Source organism: Nicotiana tabacum, chromosome 19 (genome assembly GCF_000715075.1).
Source record: "Nicotiana tabacum cultivar K326 chromosome 19, ASM71507v2, whole genome shotgun sequence".
Lineage (NCBI taxonomy): Eukaryota > Viridiplantae > Streptophyta > Magnoliopsida > Solanales > Solanaceae > Nicotiana > Nicotiana tabacum.
Window position 1 is genome coordinate 113,278,652 of NC_134098.1, and position 17,452 is coordinate 113,296,103.

The following is a 17,452-nucleotide window of genomic DNA, read 5'->3' on the forward strand; positions in this document are numbered from 1 at the left end:
TTAATGTGTTTTTGTGTGTGTATATATATAGAGAGATGTTATGACAAAAAGATTCTTACGTAAATTTTAAATTACAATGTCAAAAACATTTTGTCAATGATTACAAATCAAGAATAAAAAATCTATATGCAGAATAGAAAATAAAAGAGATAGTAAAATTTAATAAGAATTTAATGGATGTAATATTAAAATACAATCATAAAAATAGTGGTAGATTTAATAACAAATTTAGAAAAGAACTATAGTACTTTATTTTTATACTTTAAAATTACTTAAATTGTAATTTACTTAGAACTTAAATTAATGGCACTAGGTGAAAAAATAAAATATGGTAAAAATGATATTATTCAGGCATGAGGAAATAAATTTTGCATTATAAGTTTTAACATTTGCCCCAAAAGTAACTAATTGTGTTAGCATGGGAAACTTACATAATGAAAAACATTTTCCCATATAACACAGGAAAAGGTTAATTTGCCTATGTATATATAATGCCCCTAGTTAGTGTCGTTATGTATTCATCATTACCTATAATTTCTTTCGTCCAATGTAGAGCTTAGGGCTTTTACTTCTTCTGCGTCAATAGTTATACGTTCTCTCTAGGGTTCAAAAGTATTTGACCAAGTCAGGGAGAAACTTGCTTGCTGCAAGAAGAGGAAGATCTCGGATACCACTTACGATATAATTGATGTTAAGGAGTTGAAAAAAACTAACAAAGAATTGCGGGCTACGATGTTGAAGAAACGCTACGCCAATGTGATCTTGAAATCCCAACAACAAGTTCTTGGGAAAGAGTTTGATGAAAAAGAGATGAAGAAGAAAGTTGAGTTGTGGGAGTGTTAAGACATATAATGATGATGTTACTTAGATTTGGCTCCTTTCTTTTTCTTTTCTTCTTCTTTTATATTGGGCCCAGAAGCTCTCGTTTGTATTTATGGACTCCTTTAACTAGCCCAGTTAATTTTGTTATATAGTAGACTGGCCCACTTCGTTGGTCAGTTAAGAAATATATTGAGACAAAATATCAGGACACATTTTTCTAACATAAGCTAGAAGCTTCCTTTTCTCTCTCTACGAATCTCTCTAAACCTAGATAGAATTTCATCATTCTGCTTTGAATCCAAACATTATCATGGTATCAGAGGCAGGCTCATCCCAATTATTGTTACCAATGTTGGGCCCCCATTTATCTTGTCCATGCTCCAGTTTGCAGGCCTGGGCGTGAAGGGGGTGTTGAGTTATCCCACATCGGTGAGATTTGGGGTCCTTAGTCTCCTTATATGGTCTCGGGCAATCCTCACCTCATAAGTTAGCTTTTGGGTTGAGTTAGACCCAAGGTCCATTTTATCATGGTATCAGAGCCCAAATCTGGTTAGATCGGGTGATTACCTCTCGACCGATGTTACTCTCGAGTATTTTCACTGGAGTTTTGTTGTTCCGCTGTACTCTATTTTCTTTACCATTTTTCGATGAATTTCTCCGGTGATGGCGTCGGAATTAGCGTGTTTTCTAGTGGATTTCGTTCGTGTTGTTGATCGACCGAAATGATTCATTATTTCAGAGAAGTCTTCATCAACCTAGGGTTTGGGGATTTCTGCACCAGTACGCTTCAGCTAGGGTTTGTACGCGACTTCGTCTTTTACTCTTCTATAGAAGGCTGTTGTTCCTTCCGGTTGCGATGGAAATTGGTAACCCTAGTTATCTTTTATTCTTTAGACTGCATGTGTAATTTTTTTTGTTGATTGTGTATAAAAATGCCAAGTGACGATAGTTCCCTATCTGTGTTGCCTACTGCTCGTCCTACAACCTCTCATTTTGTGTTTCTTGAGGACGACTATACCCACCCCTGTTACCCCTTTCTATGTGCATTCGTCTGACGTATTGGGGTTTTCACTAGTTTCTGTACCTTTTGATGCCACTGAGTATGGGAGTTGAAAACGAACTATTCTTGTAGCTTTGTCTGTTAGGAATAAATTGGATTTCATTAATGGATCCTCAGTCAAACCTCCTGACATACTTTGTCATATAGTTAATCATGCCATTAATTATTATATTGTCGCTTATATTTAGCTAGTAATCAAAACCTTTTGCCAATAATTAGATCTTCACTTTCCCTCTAATATGTAGATAACCCCTCTATTTTCAATTATCCATTCAAGTTCAACTAATTTTCACTTATTCAAAAGTTAAAAAGCTCAATGGTTTTCAAATTCCAATTAGCCTTTAAAAATATATAATATCAAGGGAAGTAACACAACAACTCCGTTCCAGTTCTATAAACAATCCAGGAATATCAAGGGAAGTAACACAACTACTCCATTCCAGTTCTATAAATAATCCAAGAACGCAATCATCATGTTCATCAAAAGACAGAATGTGCATCGATATGAGGGCAAGCAAAGTGCACTTAATGTTATGAAACTGCTTAAATACTGCAAGCAAATTATTATAGTGTGTGTAGTGTGTATATATATATATATATATATATATATATATATATATATATATATATATATATATATATATATATATATATATATATATATATATATATATATATATATATATATATATATATATATATATATATATATATATATATATATATATATATATATATATATATATATATATATATATATATATATGACCGTAACTATATTAATAGCGATTAATGTGTGTTTGTGTGTGTGTATATATATATATAGAGAGAGATGTTATGACAAAAAGATTCTTACGTAAATTTTAAATTACAATGTCAAAAACATTTTGTCAATGATTACAAATCAAGAATAAAAAATCTATATGCAGAATAGAAAATAAAAGAGATAGTAAAATTTAATAAGAATTTAATGGATGTAATATTAAAATACAATCATAAAAATAGTGGTAGATTTAATAACAAATTTAGAAAAGAACTATAGTACTTTATTTTTATACTTTAAAATTACTTAAATTGTAATTTTCTTAGAACTTAAATTAATGGCACTAGGTGAAAAAATAAAATATGATAAAAATGATATTATCACTACTAGAAAATAGCTATTTTCTGACTGTGAATACGGTCGGAATGCGGTCAGAAAATGCTAATTTCCGACCACATTCAGACCTAAATAATGCGGTCGCAAAATAGCTGGTCTGAAATAGTTTGCGACCAAATCTGTCCATAATTTGCGACTACATCGGTCAGAAAGAGAAAATAGAAAACGACTAACAAATGTTGTCAACTGTCCGACTGACGCGGTCGCAAAGTATTTAAATTAAATTTTAATTATATATTACAGTTCTCACTACGTTGGTTGCAAAACTTAAAAATAATTATAATTTTATATAATCTTTCCCACCATAGTGGTCGTAAATATCAAAAAGTAAGCTTTCCCACTGATGCAGTCACAATTCTTATTTAATATTATTTATTTATTTATATTTTCCACTACTGCGGTCGCAAAACTATTTTAACATTCTTATTTAGTTAGTTTTCCCACCACTGCGGTCGCAAAATGTTATAATTCTGGAAAATTTTAAAGCATTTTGCAACGACCTTAGTCGGAATTCAGTCGGAAAATTGCGAATATTTTGACAAATTTCGACTGTTTTAAAACAACAACACCTTTGTCAATTCAAAATTACAGCAACTAAAGAATCAATCCACCATTCCTACCAATTAATCCACCATTTCAACTAATCAAATACATAAAATGCAAACAATTAAAGAAAACGTAAACATTTGTAACTAAAACACCTAAACACAAGTTAAACATCCAAGCACCATTCAATCAAATCTTAAATCATAGTCAAGTCTAAACATTTACCATGTCTAAACATCCAACCATAACAAATAATAATGTCTCAAACATCACAACCACGATAAACTAAAACTCATTATCCCCGCCATGTTCGTCATTCAAAGGTTCAACTTGACGCATGCTCATAAGTTTCTCAACTAGACTCTACAATTTGTTAAAATTTGCACGATCTTCTTTCAGTTCCTCCTTCAACTCTTCAACTTCTTTTCGTAATGCTTCTACCTCTTCATGATCCTGCGAATAACTCGTATCACCAGACAACAATGTCATAGGATGACCTACGGAATATTGTGATCCAAGACCGTAGGTTCTACCTTTCTTTGCACCACCAACCACCTGCGTCCATATTGAAGCTACATCATTGAGTGACACTTGGGTTGAGCTTGTCACGACCCAATATTTCCTCCGTGTGATGTCGTGACGGCACCTAGTCTCTACAACTAGGTAAGCCTAACATTTTGCGGAATAATAAAATAAAAATATGAATTTAACCAATTATTCAAAAATACACAACAAATCCTAAAGCCCGGAACATCGTGAATCACAAACTACAAAAGGAAAAATCTAGTGCCTATATACCTCAGAATCTAACAAGGAAAAATACAGAAGATAATGGATATGAGAAAGAGTAGAAGGGGACTCCGAGGTCTGCGGACGCGGCAGATATACCTTAAAATCTCCAAAGCTATCCCGGGTCACTGATAGTGCGGCTGATAAGGTACACCTGGATCTGCATACGAAAAATATGTGCAGAGAGTAGCATGAGCACCACAATCGGTACCCAGTAAGTGCCAAGCCTAACCTCGGTCGAGTAGTGACGAGGTCAGGTCAGGGCCCTACTGATAAATATATAATAAAATAATATAGAGTATAATACCTCAATAAAATAAAGACTAAAATTTAACAACAATGGAATCATAGAAGGTAACAACTTAGTACACAGAAATACAGCAGGGGATCTCTCGAGATACCGTCTCGTAGTCCCAAACGTAAATGAGCAGGGGGATCTCCCGGAATACCGTTCCGTAGTCCCAAAGTAAATGTGCAGGGGGATCTCCCGGAATACCATTCCGTAGTCCCAAAGTAAATATGCAAGACAAGAGGATCTCCCGGAATACCGTTCCGTAGTTCCAAAGTAAATATGCAGCGTGAATGATAGAAATACAACTACATCACGAAATTCTTACAATTTAGACTAAGTACCAATCAGGGAAGAAGCAGAAAATTCACTTAGCATGCTGCACATAATTCACATAAATAATTAAGACACGTAGACATGTTGTATTAGACTAAACATGATAGCTACACATATTGGAATAACTCAATTAAGAATAAAAATAGATTAATACTCATTAAAAAGGTCAAACTTCCAAATTCCTAGCCTCCAATTCCTAATTTTCACCTTAAATACACACTAACTATATGAAAAAATACATGGGGAAGAAAGATTATTGATAAAAAATAAGCACAATGGACTTACCTCAAGAAATCTCTCGAAAATGCTCTCAAACATCGCCTAAACCGATTTGTAAAGTCCAAAAATGACAAAAATCACGAAGCCCTTTGGTTTTAACCACTGCCCAGGTATTTCCGCACTTGCGGAGCCTGGGCTCGCACCAGCGGGTGTGCTTGTGCGGCAAAAATGTGCGCATCTGCGCAAATCACTTTCCCCCCTCTGCCTCCGCACCTGCGATGAAAGGGTCGCATCTGCGCGTGCGCGCCTGCGGAATTCCCTTCCGCTTCTGCGGACCTTGCGCACCTACGAAGAGCCCTAATGCATCTGCGGGCATCGCAGATACGGAAATCACCTCGCACCTGCGACCCCTGGCAATCCTCCATTTTCCCGCTTCTGCGCCAATTTGCTCGCACCTGCGGGCAGCCTTGCGCAGGTGCGATTACAGCAGAACCAGCAAAAGCACTAGATTTTTCCTAAGTCCAATTTCATTCCGTTAAGTATCCGAAACACACCCGAGGCCCCCGGGACCTCAACCAAACCTACCAACCAATCCTATAATACCATACGAACTTAGTCGAGTCTTCAAACCACATTAAACAATACTAAAAATCATGAATTAAGCACGGATTCAAGCCTAAGAACTTAGAATTTTCTAAATTCTACAAACGACGTCGAACCACGTCAAATCTAGTCTGAATTACCTCAAATTTTACACATAGGTCACAAATGACAATATGAACCTACATCCACTTTCGGAAATCCATTCCGAGCTCGATAGCAAAAATTTCCACTATCGGCTGAAATCGCTGAAAATCTAACTTTCGCCAATTCAAGCCTAAATCTACTACAGACCTCCAAAACATATTCCGGGCGCGCTCCTAAGCTTAAAATAACTCAACGGAGCTAACAGAGTCGACGTAATTCTATTCTGGATCCGTCTTCACACAGTTCCGACTACGGTCCAAATTCTAAGACTTAAGCTCTCATTTAGGGACTAAGTGTCCCAAAATACTCTGAAACTCAAAACCAATCATTCCGGTAAGTCACAATAGCAGAAATAGATATGAAAAAAGCAGTTAATAGGAGTTTGGGGCTCTAACTATCAAAACAACCGACCGGGTTGTTACAAAGCTACCATCCTCGGAATCGGGTTGACTTTGATACCATTCCTCCAAATGTTTTTGATAGGCTTCCTGAAATTAAAATGTTAGGCATTAAGAAATAAGGACCTATTTGTTTCCACCAGGAAAAATACAATGCCATCAATAAAAGAAATGTAACTACTGATGTAAATTTGAATGACATCAATAAAATAGATGTGGTTTGGCATTATAGATTTGGGCATATTCCTTTTTCTAGAATGAAACATATTTCTAAACTTGGGTCACAGTTATCTTCTAAGCAATCTTTTTCTTGTCCAATATGACCATTAGCCAGACAGACTAGATTACTTTTTTCTGATAGTAGTATACAAACCACAAAACCTTTTCAATTAATACATATTGATACCTGGGGACCATATCATTCACTTACATATACTGGCTCCAGATATTTTATAACCATTGTTGATGACTTTTCAAGAGCCACTTGGACCCATCTGATGGGAGCCAAAATTAATGCCTTTGACCTACTAAAAGCCTTCATTGCAATGACTGACACCCAATTTCAATTAAAATTTCAATTTGTAAGGAGTAACAATGCCCTAGAATTAGGATCCAACATTATGGGTCCAAATTCTTTTCTAAAAAAGGAATTTTGCATCAGAAAACATGTCCTCATACTCCACAACATAATGTGGTTGTGGAAAAGAAACACAGACACCTTCTGGAAACTGCAAGAGCTCTTCTTTTCCAATCTGGCTTCCCTCTTAGATTCTGGGGAGATTGTATACTAACTGCAACATATTTGATCAATAGATTCCCTTCTAGTGTCTTAAAGGATAAAAGCCCCTATGAAATTTTACATAACAAATTCCCAACTTACTCCAATCTTAGAGCCTTTGGTTACTTGTGCTACTCTACTATTCCAAAGCCTCATAGAGGTAAGCTGCAACCTAGAGTTATTCCTTGTGTGTTCTTAATTTATCCCTTTATAAAGAAAGCCTATAAGTTGTATAACTTACATAATAAAACATATTTTGTCTCCAGAGATGTTGTATTTCATGAACATCTATTCCCCTTTATTAAGTCTGATTCTATTTCTCCTACTATGACCAATTTTTCATTTTCTGCCTGTTTTGACCACACTGCTAAGCAAACTTCCATTTCATCTCATGACTAATTCTCTCATGTACATCCTGAAGTACATAATTCTTTTCCTGACACCTCTCTTGCTCCTACAGTGCCTGGGAACGTTTCCCTTTCTTCTCCTAGTTCCTCTCCTTCTCTTGATTTTCCTTCTTCCTCTAACCCTGAATCTGACTTTCCTTCTTTAAGGAGATCCTCTAGACCTCATAATCCTCCTACTTACCTGCAGAATTATGTCTGCACACTCCCATCCTATTGGTCCAGGTCTGCAAATTCACCTGTTATGTCTACTTTTAGTGAACCTTATGTCTTTTGAGCCCAATACTTATTCTCAGGCAACAGTTGTCCCTGAGTGGCAGGAAGCTATGAGAAAAGAGTTTGAGAAATTGGAGGCAAATGGAACTTATTGCAAATGAGTATACAAAATTACGTACAAAGCTAATGGGAGTATAGAAAGATATAAAGCTAGACTTGTGGTTAGGGGTGACACACAAGTTGAGGGTATAGATTTTCATGAAACATTTTCACTTGTTGTTAAAATGTCTAATGTGAAAACATTAGTTGTTGTAGCTGTGAAACAAAATTGGCCTTTATTTCAGCTAGATGTTAATAATGATTTCTTACATGGGGATTTAGATGAGGAAGTGTTTTTGAAAATTTCACATGGTCTTTCGGTTTCTTCTCCTACACAAGTTGTTCCATCTCTTTGTTCCTCTACTTCTCTGGTTTGCAAACTAAAGAATTTTTTATATGGTATAAGGCAAGCTTCAAGGCAATGGTATGCCAAGTTGTCTCAACCTCTGTCCTCTAGAGGGTATGTGCATTCTTTAAATGATTACTCCATGTTTACTAGAGGTTCTGGTGATGCTTTGGTGATTTTAGTAGTGTATGTTGATGATATTATCATCACTGGGACTGATTTGTGTGAAATTATTGTTGTAAAAGCTTTTCTTGATCAATTCAAGATTAAAGACCTAGGCCAACTTAATTATTTCTTGGGTATTGAAGTCTTGTATTCTGAGAGTGTTGTGTTACTTCATCAGAAAAGATTTGTCCATGACCTGCTTTCAGAGTTCCACTCTTCTGCCTACTCTTCTGTGGTGTCTCCTCTTGAAATGCATGAGAAATTGAAGGCAGGCAGTGGTGATCCCTTGCCTAATCCTGAGACTTAGAGGTGCCTAATGGGCAACCTAAATTTCTTAACCCCTACCAGGCCTGACATTTATTTTGCAGTACAGCATTTGAGCCAGTTTATGCAGAAGCCTTGCATTCCTCACATGCAAGCTGCATTGCGGTTACTCAGGTACCTTAAGAGTACTCCTGATTTTGGTATCTTCTATAACAACTCTTCTGATCTCTCTCTTAGTGTTTACTATGATAGTGATTGGGGTGCTTGCCTAGATAGTAGGAAATCTGTTGGTGGGTTTTGCATATTGCGGGGGGAGGCAGTCTTGTGGGTTGGAAATCAAAGAAACAATTTGTGGTGTCCTTGTCCTCTGCTGAAGCTGAATATAGGTCCACGAGTAAGGCTACTACTAAGATAACTTGGGTTTGCCGGCTCCTTTCTGATTTTGGCATTCTTTTTTCTTCTCTTGTTCGTTTGTTTTGTGACAATCAGGCCACAATTCACATTGCTAAAAATCCTGTTTTCCATAAGCGCACCAAGCATATTGAGTTGGACTGCCATTTTGTTCGCACCAAGCTAAATGAGGGGCTGCTTCAGTTGCTCCACACCTCCAGTGCCACCCAACTTGCTGACATGTTCACCAAACGTTTGGTTGGGGCTGTTGGGATTGTCTCACCCTCCAACTTGTCGGGGGAGGGGGGGAGGGGTTGTTAAGACTTATAAGGATGATGTTACTTAGAATGGGATCCTTTCTTTTTCTTTTCTTCTTCTTTTATATTGGGCACAGGAGCCCACGTTTGTAATTATGGACTTTTTTAGCTAGCTTAGTTAATTTTGTTATATAGTGGACTGACCCACTTCGTTGGTCAATTAAGAAATGTATTGAGACAAAATATGAGGACACATTTTTCTAACAGAAGCTAGAAGCTTCCTTTTCTCTCTCTACACGTAGATAGAATTTCATCATTCTGCTTTGAATCCAAACATTATCAGGGAGAAGCAGTTGCGAGAAGAGAAAAAGTCACAGCGGCAAAGAGATAGAGAAGTGGCTCGAATCGCCATTGAAAGCCAAATATTTAGGTAGTTTAGACTTTAGATCATTGTGAAATAGTTACCTGAGACGATTGTAACAGTTTATAATGTTTTTTTAATAAAGAAGATAATTTTACGTGTACTTTTCATTTTTATCTCCCGCTGGATTGATGTAATGCTTCTATATACTAATTAGAGCTCAGGACCGTTTCGCGTTTTTTCTCATTGAAAGCGTTATTTACTACATTCGTAGTTGCTTTCATGTTGGTATTATATAGTATCGTACTAGTTAGCTACTGATTAAAATCATACTTATTTCTTTTGTGATGCATTCTGGAAACAATGCAACAACAACAACCCAGTATAATCCCACTTAGTGGGGTCTGGGAAGGGTAGTGTGTACGCAGACCTTACCCCTACCCTGAGGTAGAGAGGCTGTTTCCAAATGACCCTCGGCATCCTTCCCTCCAAGAACTTCCCACCTTGCTCTTGGGGTGTCTCGAACTCACAACCTCTTGGTTGGAAGTGGAGGGTGCTTACCATCAGAGTAAGGTGGGAAAACATAATATGGAAATTAATTCACCCAAGAAGATTCTCCTCTCCAGCTGAAAATTCCGCTTCACATTTCGCCAATCTTGGTCTTCAAGCTCTAATTAGGCTAATTACTTGCTCTGTAAATAACATGATCTCTCTGTTACTGACCTGCTATGTTACTTGTACATCCCTGTGTAAAAGACTTGGAAGAATGAAAGGTGAAAGATAAGGTTTGAACTGCTGCATAAGTAGGCCTGATGATAAATAAAAAATGCGAACATCTCTTTTAGTATCTGGGTGTATAAGTTAAACTCATATGTCATTGCATAAACCAATGGGTTGGTAGGTATTTAATGATGGTTCTGATTCCATTTTGATGTCTCATATTTTCAACTTTGTTCCCTCGTTACGAATACGTATTATTTGTCAATCATTAGTAAAATCTGCAATTGAGAACCATGGTGTAGCTTCCAGTCGACATTTAAACAAAATTGACCACCAAAGTTCATTAGGAATTGTTTTCTACGGCAAAACACGGAACGAGCATCAGATATCATGACTCAAGAAAAGTTTTAGAGATAGTCTTCTCCATAGATACCAATACTCTAATTGATTTTAATTGTGAATTATTAAAAAGTTATCCATTACTTCCTACATCCAATATAGTTAGATGAAATAATACATTAAACAAAAAGTACACATAACTTCCTATATCCAATATAGTTTGGAGACCAATCAATGTTGCACCCCTGTATAATGGCAATCCAATAAAAATGTGTGAAGTTTCTATGATTCAAATGTACAAGAAAAGATAACTGAAACAAAGCAATGCTACAGTGCTTAAATAACCATAATACAGACTAGTTCAACTCTTTATTTCTGTCGAACGGGAACTAGAATCAGGTGCCGCAGTATATTACCTTTACCTTGAAATGCTGCACCTAGTGTGGACTTCTCTGTCCGTATCATGCTGTAAGTATGTAATTTCAACTCAATTCCTGTGCCACGAGTATCCTAACAAGCAAAACCTAGGCAAACCTCCAGCCTTGTGATCTCCCCTTCCGGCTCTTCAAGTGGGGACGGGGACTATTCATCCTATTTTTAGTCTCCCGTTCAAGCTTTGCAGTAAATAAATTTCCAAGAGGCACCTAAAGCAGCGCAAACTAGCCCTGAAAGAGCATCCTGATGCATGAATTTCTTTATCATGCTGCTTCTATTTCACCTGGGAAATTAACAGAATTTAAAAAAGGGAAAATGTGAGAAGCGCATCATTATGTTGCTGTTCTCTTTACAAATTTAAAAACTAAACACTGAAGTTACAAGAAGAAAACCTGGCAGCAGAGATAGCTTTGACCCATGTATGGTAGATTCCATAATCTTTCACTCTGCAACAGATCAATCGAGGATTACCTCATGTTTCTCAACTATTCCTAGATTAGTAGAGAACACTGAAGGAAGAACTTGACAGCATAAAAAATAAAACAATACGTATCCATTTCAAGGAACTTCTAATAACATAGCAATAACAAAAGCAGATATTGGAAATCTTGGTAAGCTGCATGGCGAAGATATTCACCAAAGCTCAGATAACATGTAAGAAAATAGACGTCGTGAGATGAGGATTGCCCAAAAACTGTATACGGAGACAACACACTCCCTCAACCAATATGAGACATCTTGATTAGAGGGCAGTCCCATTCATATATAATGTAATTAAGGATAGTTCTAATCAAGGCCCAAGCAAAAACAAGGGCCTAACTACATGCCCAACAGAAATAAGGCCGACATTATATATGTCGACTAGAATAGTTCGCATCTGTAAGTCACTTACAAGAATATATCATCAGCATCAACTTCTTGCAACAAATTGACGAAAAAGCGGAATCCATCTGGACTAACATCTCTACACAGAAGTCCTGCAAAATATGATAACTTAAGCACCGCTTACTATGAGTTAAGAATTAAAATCTGCAGAACATACCTTTGGCCTCGGCTGCAAGAAGGTGCTCTTTGGCCATAGCTGGAGCAATTCCCAGAGTCATTGCAGCATCACTAGCAGTGATCCCTGCTCGTAAAGTGTCCGGTGTAGTAACCAAAGATCTTATTCTAGTAAATACCTGCAATTGATAGCAGAATTGTGGGCATTAAGGGTATAGAAACAAATATTATACACCGGGTCTATTTAACAGGAAACTGAAAAAGGAGAGATTCCAAAACTTCAACAGACTGTTAAAAAGTCTATTTTGTAGTTGTCCTCTTGGTTATGTTAAGGAGAGGTATTCTTGGAATTCATTTAGGAGTCCTTTAAGGTATGAAAAGTCGTCATCACCTATGGATCTCAGTATGACATAAGTGATCATATAGTGATGTCAAAACCGTGTCCTACGTTATGAATAAGTAACTTGTAACTTATTTTCTCCTGGTTGAGCAATTATTTCCTTAAATCGTCCTCTTGCTGGCTGTCTGTCTACTCCAAGCCAATATAGAATGGTCTAAGACCTTCTCATACCCCATTAAATGCCATTGGACATTATATAATTTAAGATCCTCTAAGTTTTGGGGTTCACACATGTAATAGGATATGGACTTACAAGACCTATAAATTCCTCTCTAATACCGCTATGTTATACTATTATATGACTCAACACTCCGAACACCCTATCAGTCTAAAACGTTAAACAAGACCTGATTACCTATTCAGTATAATAGTCTCCTTCAGCAATCACTTGTATAGCAATTCTACTTTGACTATGGATTAAACTATAAGTTGCATCATGAATACAACCAGAAATCTACTACTTGAGAGAGGATAATTGATGACAGATATAATCACAAGAACTTGGTATGGCCAAAAAACAGAGGGAGGACAATGGCAAAGAATTACTTAGAAGACTATGGACCCTTACATTAAGTTCAAGAAACACAATAGGTAGTAGTAAGAGAGATTAGACAAGACCAGAAAAAGCAAGAACTATATTGGCAAAAAGGAGATGCTCAAGTGAAGCCAACACGAAAGTTTTACCTCATCATCACTGTGGCTTTTGCTCTGGATGACCATGACATCACTATCAAACTTCCGAAGCATAACTGGTCTGTAGAAGTAAAATGTTATTTCCTTTTTCTTTAATGCAAGCAAGTAGTCGAGACGAACCCCAAGTGTGTGTATGTATATATGTGTGTGTGTGTTGGATGTGTGTGCACGTGTGTTCCTGCAGCACGGGTGTGTGTAGGGAAAAAAGGGAGGCATACACGTCAAACTTCTCCCAGAGAGAACAAGCACGCAGCAAATCATCGGGCGAGATCAATTCTGTAAAATCGCAACAATAAAGTTATAACAGCCTGTAATGATACTACCAAAAGAAAGAAGAAGAAACTAAAGTGACAGACTTTTGAGTTGAAGACTTATTAGTCAATAGGTCGAGGTGCGCACAAGCTGGACCGGACAACACGGTTATTAAAAAATAAATAAAGGAAAAAGTTTCCAGGATTACCTGTTCCGCGAGCCCGATTGAAAAGGCAATAGATGTCAATGAGATTAATCATTCCTCCAGATCTCTCCAGTGGAATTTTGACAAAATCTGCCAACTAAGTACCGACATATTATTATTTTTTTGCATATTTACTGAAAAGCAAATATTTGCAAGATAACAAGCCAATTAGCAATATTACATTTCCTTGACAAAAATAATTAAAAAATTAAGAAAGTGATAAGTCTGCCTTCTTCTACCCATGCCTCATATGTGCTTGTGAAGATTGGCGTCCACCTTTAGTTGCGATTACAAGCAAGGCTAGCTCGTAAAAATGGATACACTTACTAATATAGCTACCAGGAAGAAATACCTGCCGAGATAATTGTTGATGATACAAAGCACCAGCAGATTCTTTAGTAACTGGAGACACAATACCAACACTTAATAGTAATTCTTGCATCTCTTCTTTGGTGCCAATTTCCTCATCATTTGTGCCAGTGGCCTGACTAGTTGAGCCAGAGAGAAGCTTTGTTCTCATTCTCTCAGCTAGGATCACCATTTCTTTAGCCTTACCCTGTGCATGAGAATTATATCAACTGATAGTGGAGAGATGCGCACGTAAAAAACTTAAGTTGTCTACCACTAGTATTATAATTGAAACAAATTTATACACAGACGAACTCTTTCATACTTCATTTCAGAAACTAAATGGCACATGTTCCAACTTGTAAACACTAGAAGTTCCTTCAGTGCCTTTACATATTAGAAAACTAAAAAAGGGAAGTTCTATTCGTGCCAAGACAACAGCGTGTTAAAGCTAATACCAAAATTTATCGCACCCATTTTGTTACCTTTTCAAAAAATAAATAAATAGATTTATCGCACCCATTTGTTACATATCCACAAAATCACTGAAATCAACACATAAAATAACTAAATAACATAAAAAGACATGAACTTTAGCATACCATGAGAGCATTCAAATCCTGAAAAGCATCCTGCAAGCTCTTATCAGTATTCTCCCACATCTCCTGCTCTTTCCTCAATATCCCAGCTACACCAACAACCGGCATCTTCACTGCAAATCCTACATCACCACCCGACCCATGACCCGAACCCGAAGCCTCCGACCCAGATTTTACTACCCGATCTTCCCAAGCTTTCCTTCTCCATGCTTCCCAAAACTTCTCTAAAAACGAGTCAATGTCCGATTTGCCCCTAAGAATCAAAGTAATCACCACCACCATCCCTTTAAGTGAGGCCTGAAATCGGAATCTAGGGCTTGCAAACATTGACTTGATGGATTTTTTGAGGGAGAAGATGTGAGTGACAGCTGAAAGAGGGATGAATACAGCAGTAGGAGGGAAGGTGGTGGATGATTCTTGGACCCAAATAAGACGGTGAGTTGTGAGAATGAGGAGGCCCGATTTAAGGTGAGGGAAGTTTGGGTTTTCTTCAGAAAGGAGGTCTACGGAGGAGAGAAGGCTGCACTCTACTTCACCTGCTTCAAGCACCGGCCTCCCACTCCGGGTCAACTGTGCCGGGAGTAGCCAATTTCCGGCCATATTAGAATTGTGCCTTTGGTTTTTTTTCGAGGGAAATTTGTGAAGCAGAGGACAAACTGAACAAATTATAAATTGACTTTACAGATCAAATTCGCAGTTGGGTCCTTTGCTTGTGATACGTAAAATTCAAAGAAAAAGTGATATATTATTCAACTTCAAATTCATATATATATATATATATATATATATATATATATATATATATATATATAATGAAGTGAAAACTACTCTATTAAAATAGAAGAAAGGAAGCAGATGTGAGGCTTTTCAGGAAGCAGCTGCAAGGCTTTTCTTTAGCTGCTTACAAGCTGTCTGTTTAATAAGAAACTGCTGCAAATTATTTCATTGAGCTGCTTGCAACCTGCCTACATCAGCTGCTTGTAGATAAATTTCAACAGAGTACTAAATGTATAATCTTCTTCAGGAAGATTATCTATAGCGGAGTAATAAATGAACATTATAAGTTACTTGTAGATAAACTTCAACAGAGTACTAAATGGATAATCTTCTTCAGGAAGATTATCTATAGTGGAGTAATAAATGAACATTCACAATATAATTATTTTCATAACACTCCCCCTTGGATGTTCATTAAAAGGTATTGTGCCTCGTTAAAACCTTACTAGGAAAAACCCAGTGGGAAAAATCTTAGTGAAGGAAAAAGAGTACACATATTTAGTAATACGCATTTCTAGATGCCTCATTAAAAACCTTATAAGGAAAACCCTGTGGGAAAAAACCTTAGTAAGGAAAAAAGAGTACATCGCGTATTTTACTCCCCCTGATGAAAACCTTGTTTCAAATATTTGAGTCTCCGCATTCCAATCTTGTATACCATCTTCTCAAAAGTTGAAGTTGGCAAAGATTTAGTGAATAAATCTGCCGGATTGTCACTTGAACGGATTTGCTGCACATCAATGTCACTATTTTTCTGAAGATCGTGTGTGTAGAATAATTTTGGTGATATGTGCTTCGTTCTATCTCCTTTTATAAATCCTCCCTTCAATTGGGTTATGCATGCAGCATTGTCTTCGTATAAAATTGTTGATCTTTTATCACACTCCAAACCACATTTTTCTTGAATAAAATGAATCATTGATCTCAACCATACGCATTCCCTACTTGCTTCATGAATAGCTATTATCTCAACATGATTTGAAGAAGTAGCAACAATTGACTGCTTTGTGGAGCGCCATGATATGACAGTACCTCCACATGTAAACACGTACCCGGTTTGAGATCGAGCTTTATGGGGATCAGATAAATAACCTGCATCTACATAACCAACAAGATCTGCACTATCTTTGTTAGCATAAAACAAACTCATATCAAGAGTTCCCTTTAAATATCGCAATATATGCTTAATCCCGTTCCAATGTCTCCGTGTAGGAGAAGAGCTATATCTTGCTAGTAAATTAACAGAAAATGCTATGTCAGGCCTTGTAGCATTAGCAAGATACATAAGTGCACCAATTTCACTAAGATAGGGTGTTTCAGGACTCAGGAGTTCCTCATCCTCTTCTGGAGGTCGGAACGGGTCCTTATTCACTTCAAGTGATCGAACAACCATTGGTGTACTCAATGGGTGCGCTTTGTCCATGTAAAAGCGTTTTAAGACCCTTTCTGTATAGGCAGATTGATGCATAAAGATCTCATTTGCTAAACATTCAATTTGCAGTCTAAGATAAAGTTTTGTCTTTCCAAGATCTTTCATCTCCAATTCTTTCTTAAGATATTCAATTGCCTTTTGGAGCTCTTCTGGAGTTCCAACAAGATTTATGTCATCAACATAAACAGCAAGTATAACAAATTCTGAAGCCATTTTCTTTATAAAAATACATGGACAAATAACATCATTTATGTAACCCTCTTTCAGCAAATATTCACTGAGACGATTATACCACATGCGCCCATATTGCTTTAAACCGTACAAAGATCTTTGTAATCTGATTGAGTACATTTTCCGAGATTTTGAATATGCTTCAGGCATTTTAAATCCTTCAGAAATTTTCATGTAAATCTCATTATCAAGTGACCCGTACAGATAAGCTGTAACCACATCCATCATATGTATTTCAAGCCTTTCACGTAAGGCTAAACTGATGAGATATCGAAATGTTATGGCATCCATAACGGGTGAATATGTTTCTTCATAATCGACTCCAGGTCGTTGTGAGAATCCTTGTGCGACAAGGCGAGCCTTGTATCTTTCAACTT

At 36.9% G+C, this 17,452-nt stretch overlaps 2 protein-coding genes across 2 annotated transcripts; one reads left to right on the plus strand and one right to left on the minus strand.

Moving 5' to 3' along the window:
- The first annotated feature begins 8,689 nt into the window (after window positions 1-8,689).
- LOC142173667 (putative mitochondrial protein AtMg00240) lies at window positions 8,690-9,718 on the plus strand. Its single transcript, XM_075239282.1, has 3 exons — window positions 8,690-9,031; window positions 9,127-9,269; window positions 9,628-9,718. Exons 1-3 carry the CDS (start codon window positions 8,690-8,692, stop codon window positions 9,716-9,718), a joined length of 576 nt encoding a protein of 191 aa, XP_075095383.1.
- Window positions 9,719-10,864: 1,146 nt separating this feature from the next.
- Window positions 10,865-15,366, minus strand: LOC107817661 (vacuolar protein sorting-associated protein 36). The gene is made up of 9 exons (XM_075238424.1): window positions 14,639-15,366; window positions 14,041-14,244; window positions 13,692-13,785; window positions 13,450-13,507; window positions 13,223-13,292; window positions 12,182-12,317; window positions 12,032-12,116; window positions 11,532-11,585; window positions 10,865-11,422 (listed from the first exon to the last, which is right to left on the minus strand). The coding sequence occupies exons 1-9, from the start codon at window positions 15,233-15,235 to the stop codon at window positions 11,419-11,421; spliced, it is 1,302 nt and encodes a 433-aa protein (XP_075094525.1). The 5' UTR covers window positions 15,236-15,366; the 3' UTR covers window positions 10,865-11,418.
- Window positions 15,367-17,452: the final 2,086 nt, after the last annotated feature.

What these genes read in the sequence shown, in the direction of transcription:
- LOC142173667 (XM_075239282.1), top strand. Translation starts at nt 8,690, where the DNA reads ATGGGCAACCTAAATTTCTTAACCCCTACCAGGCCTGACATTTATTTT. An exon ending in AGCTGAATATAGGTCCACGA is followed by an intron (nt 9,032 to 9,126) that starts GTAAGGCTACTA and finishes TGTGACAATCAG; the next exon opens with GCCACAATTCACATTGCTAA. An exon ending in GCCACCCAACTTGCTGACAT is followed by an intron (nt 9,270 to 9,627) that starts GTTCACCAAACG and finishes AAACATTATCAG; the next exon opens with GGAGAAGCAGTTGCGAGAAG.
- LOC107817661 (XM_075238424.1), bottom strand. Translation starts at nt 15,235, where the DNA reads ATGGCCGGAAATTGGCTACTCCCGGCACAGTTGACCCGGAGTGGGAGG. An exon ending in CTCTGGGAGAAGTTTGACGT is followed by an intron (nt 13,293 to 13,449) that starts GTATGCCTCCCT and finishes TTACTTCTACAG; the next exon opens with ACCAGTTATGCTTCGGAAGT. An exon ending in TCTTGCAGCCGAGGCCAAAG is followed by an intron (nt 12,117 to 12,181) that starts GTATGTTCTGCA and finishes CATATTTTGCAG; the next exon opens with GACTTCTGTGTAGAGATGTT.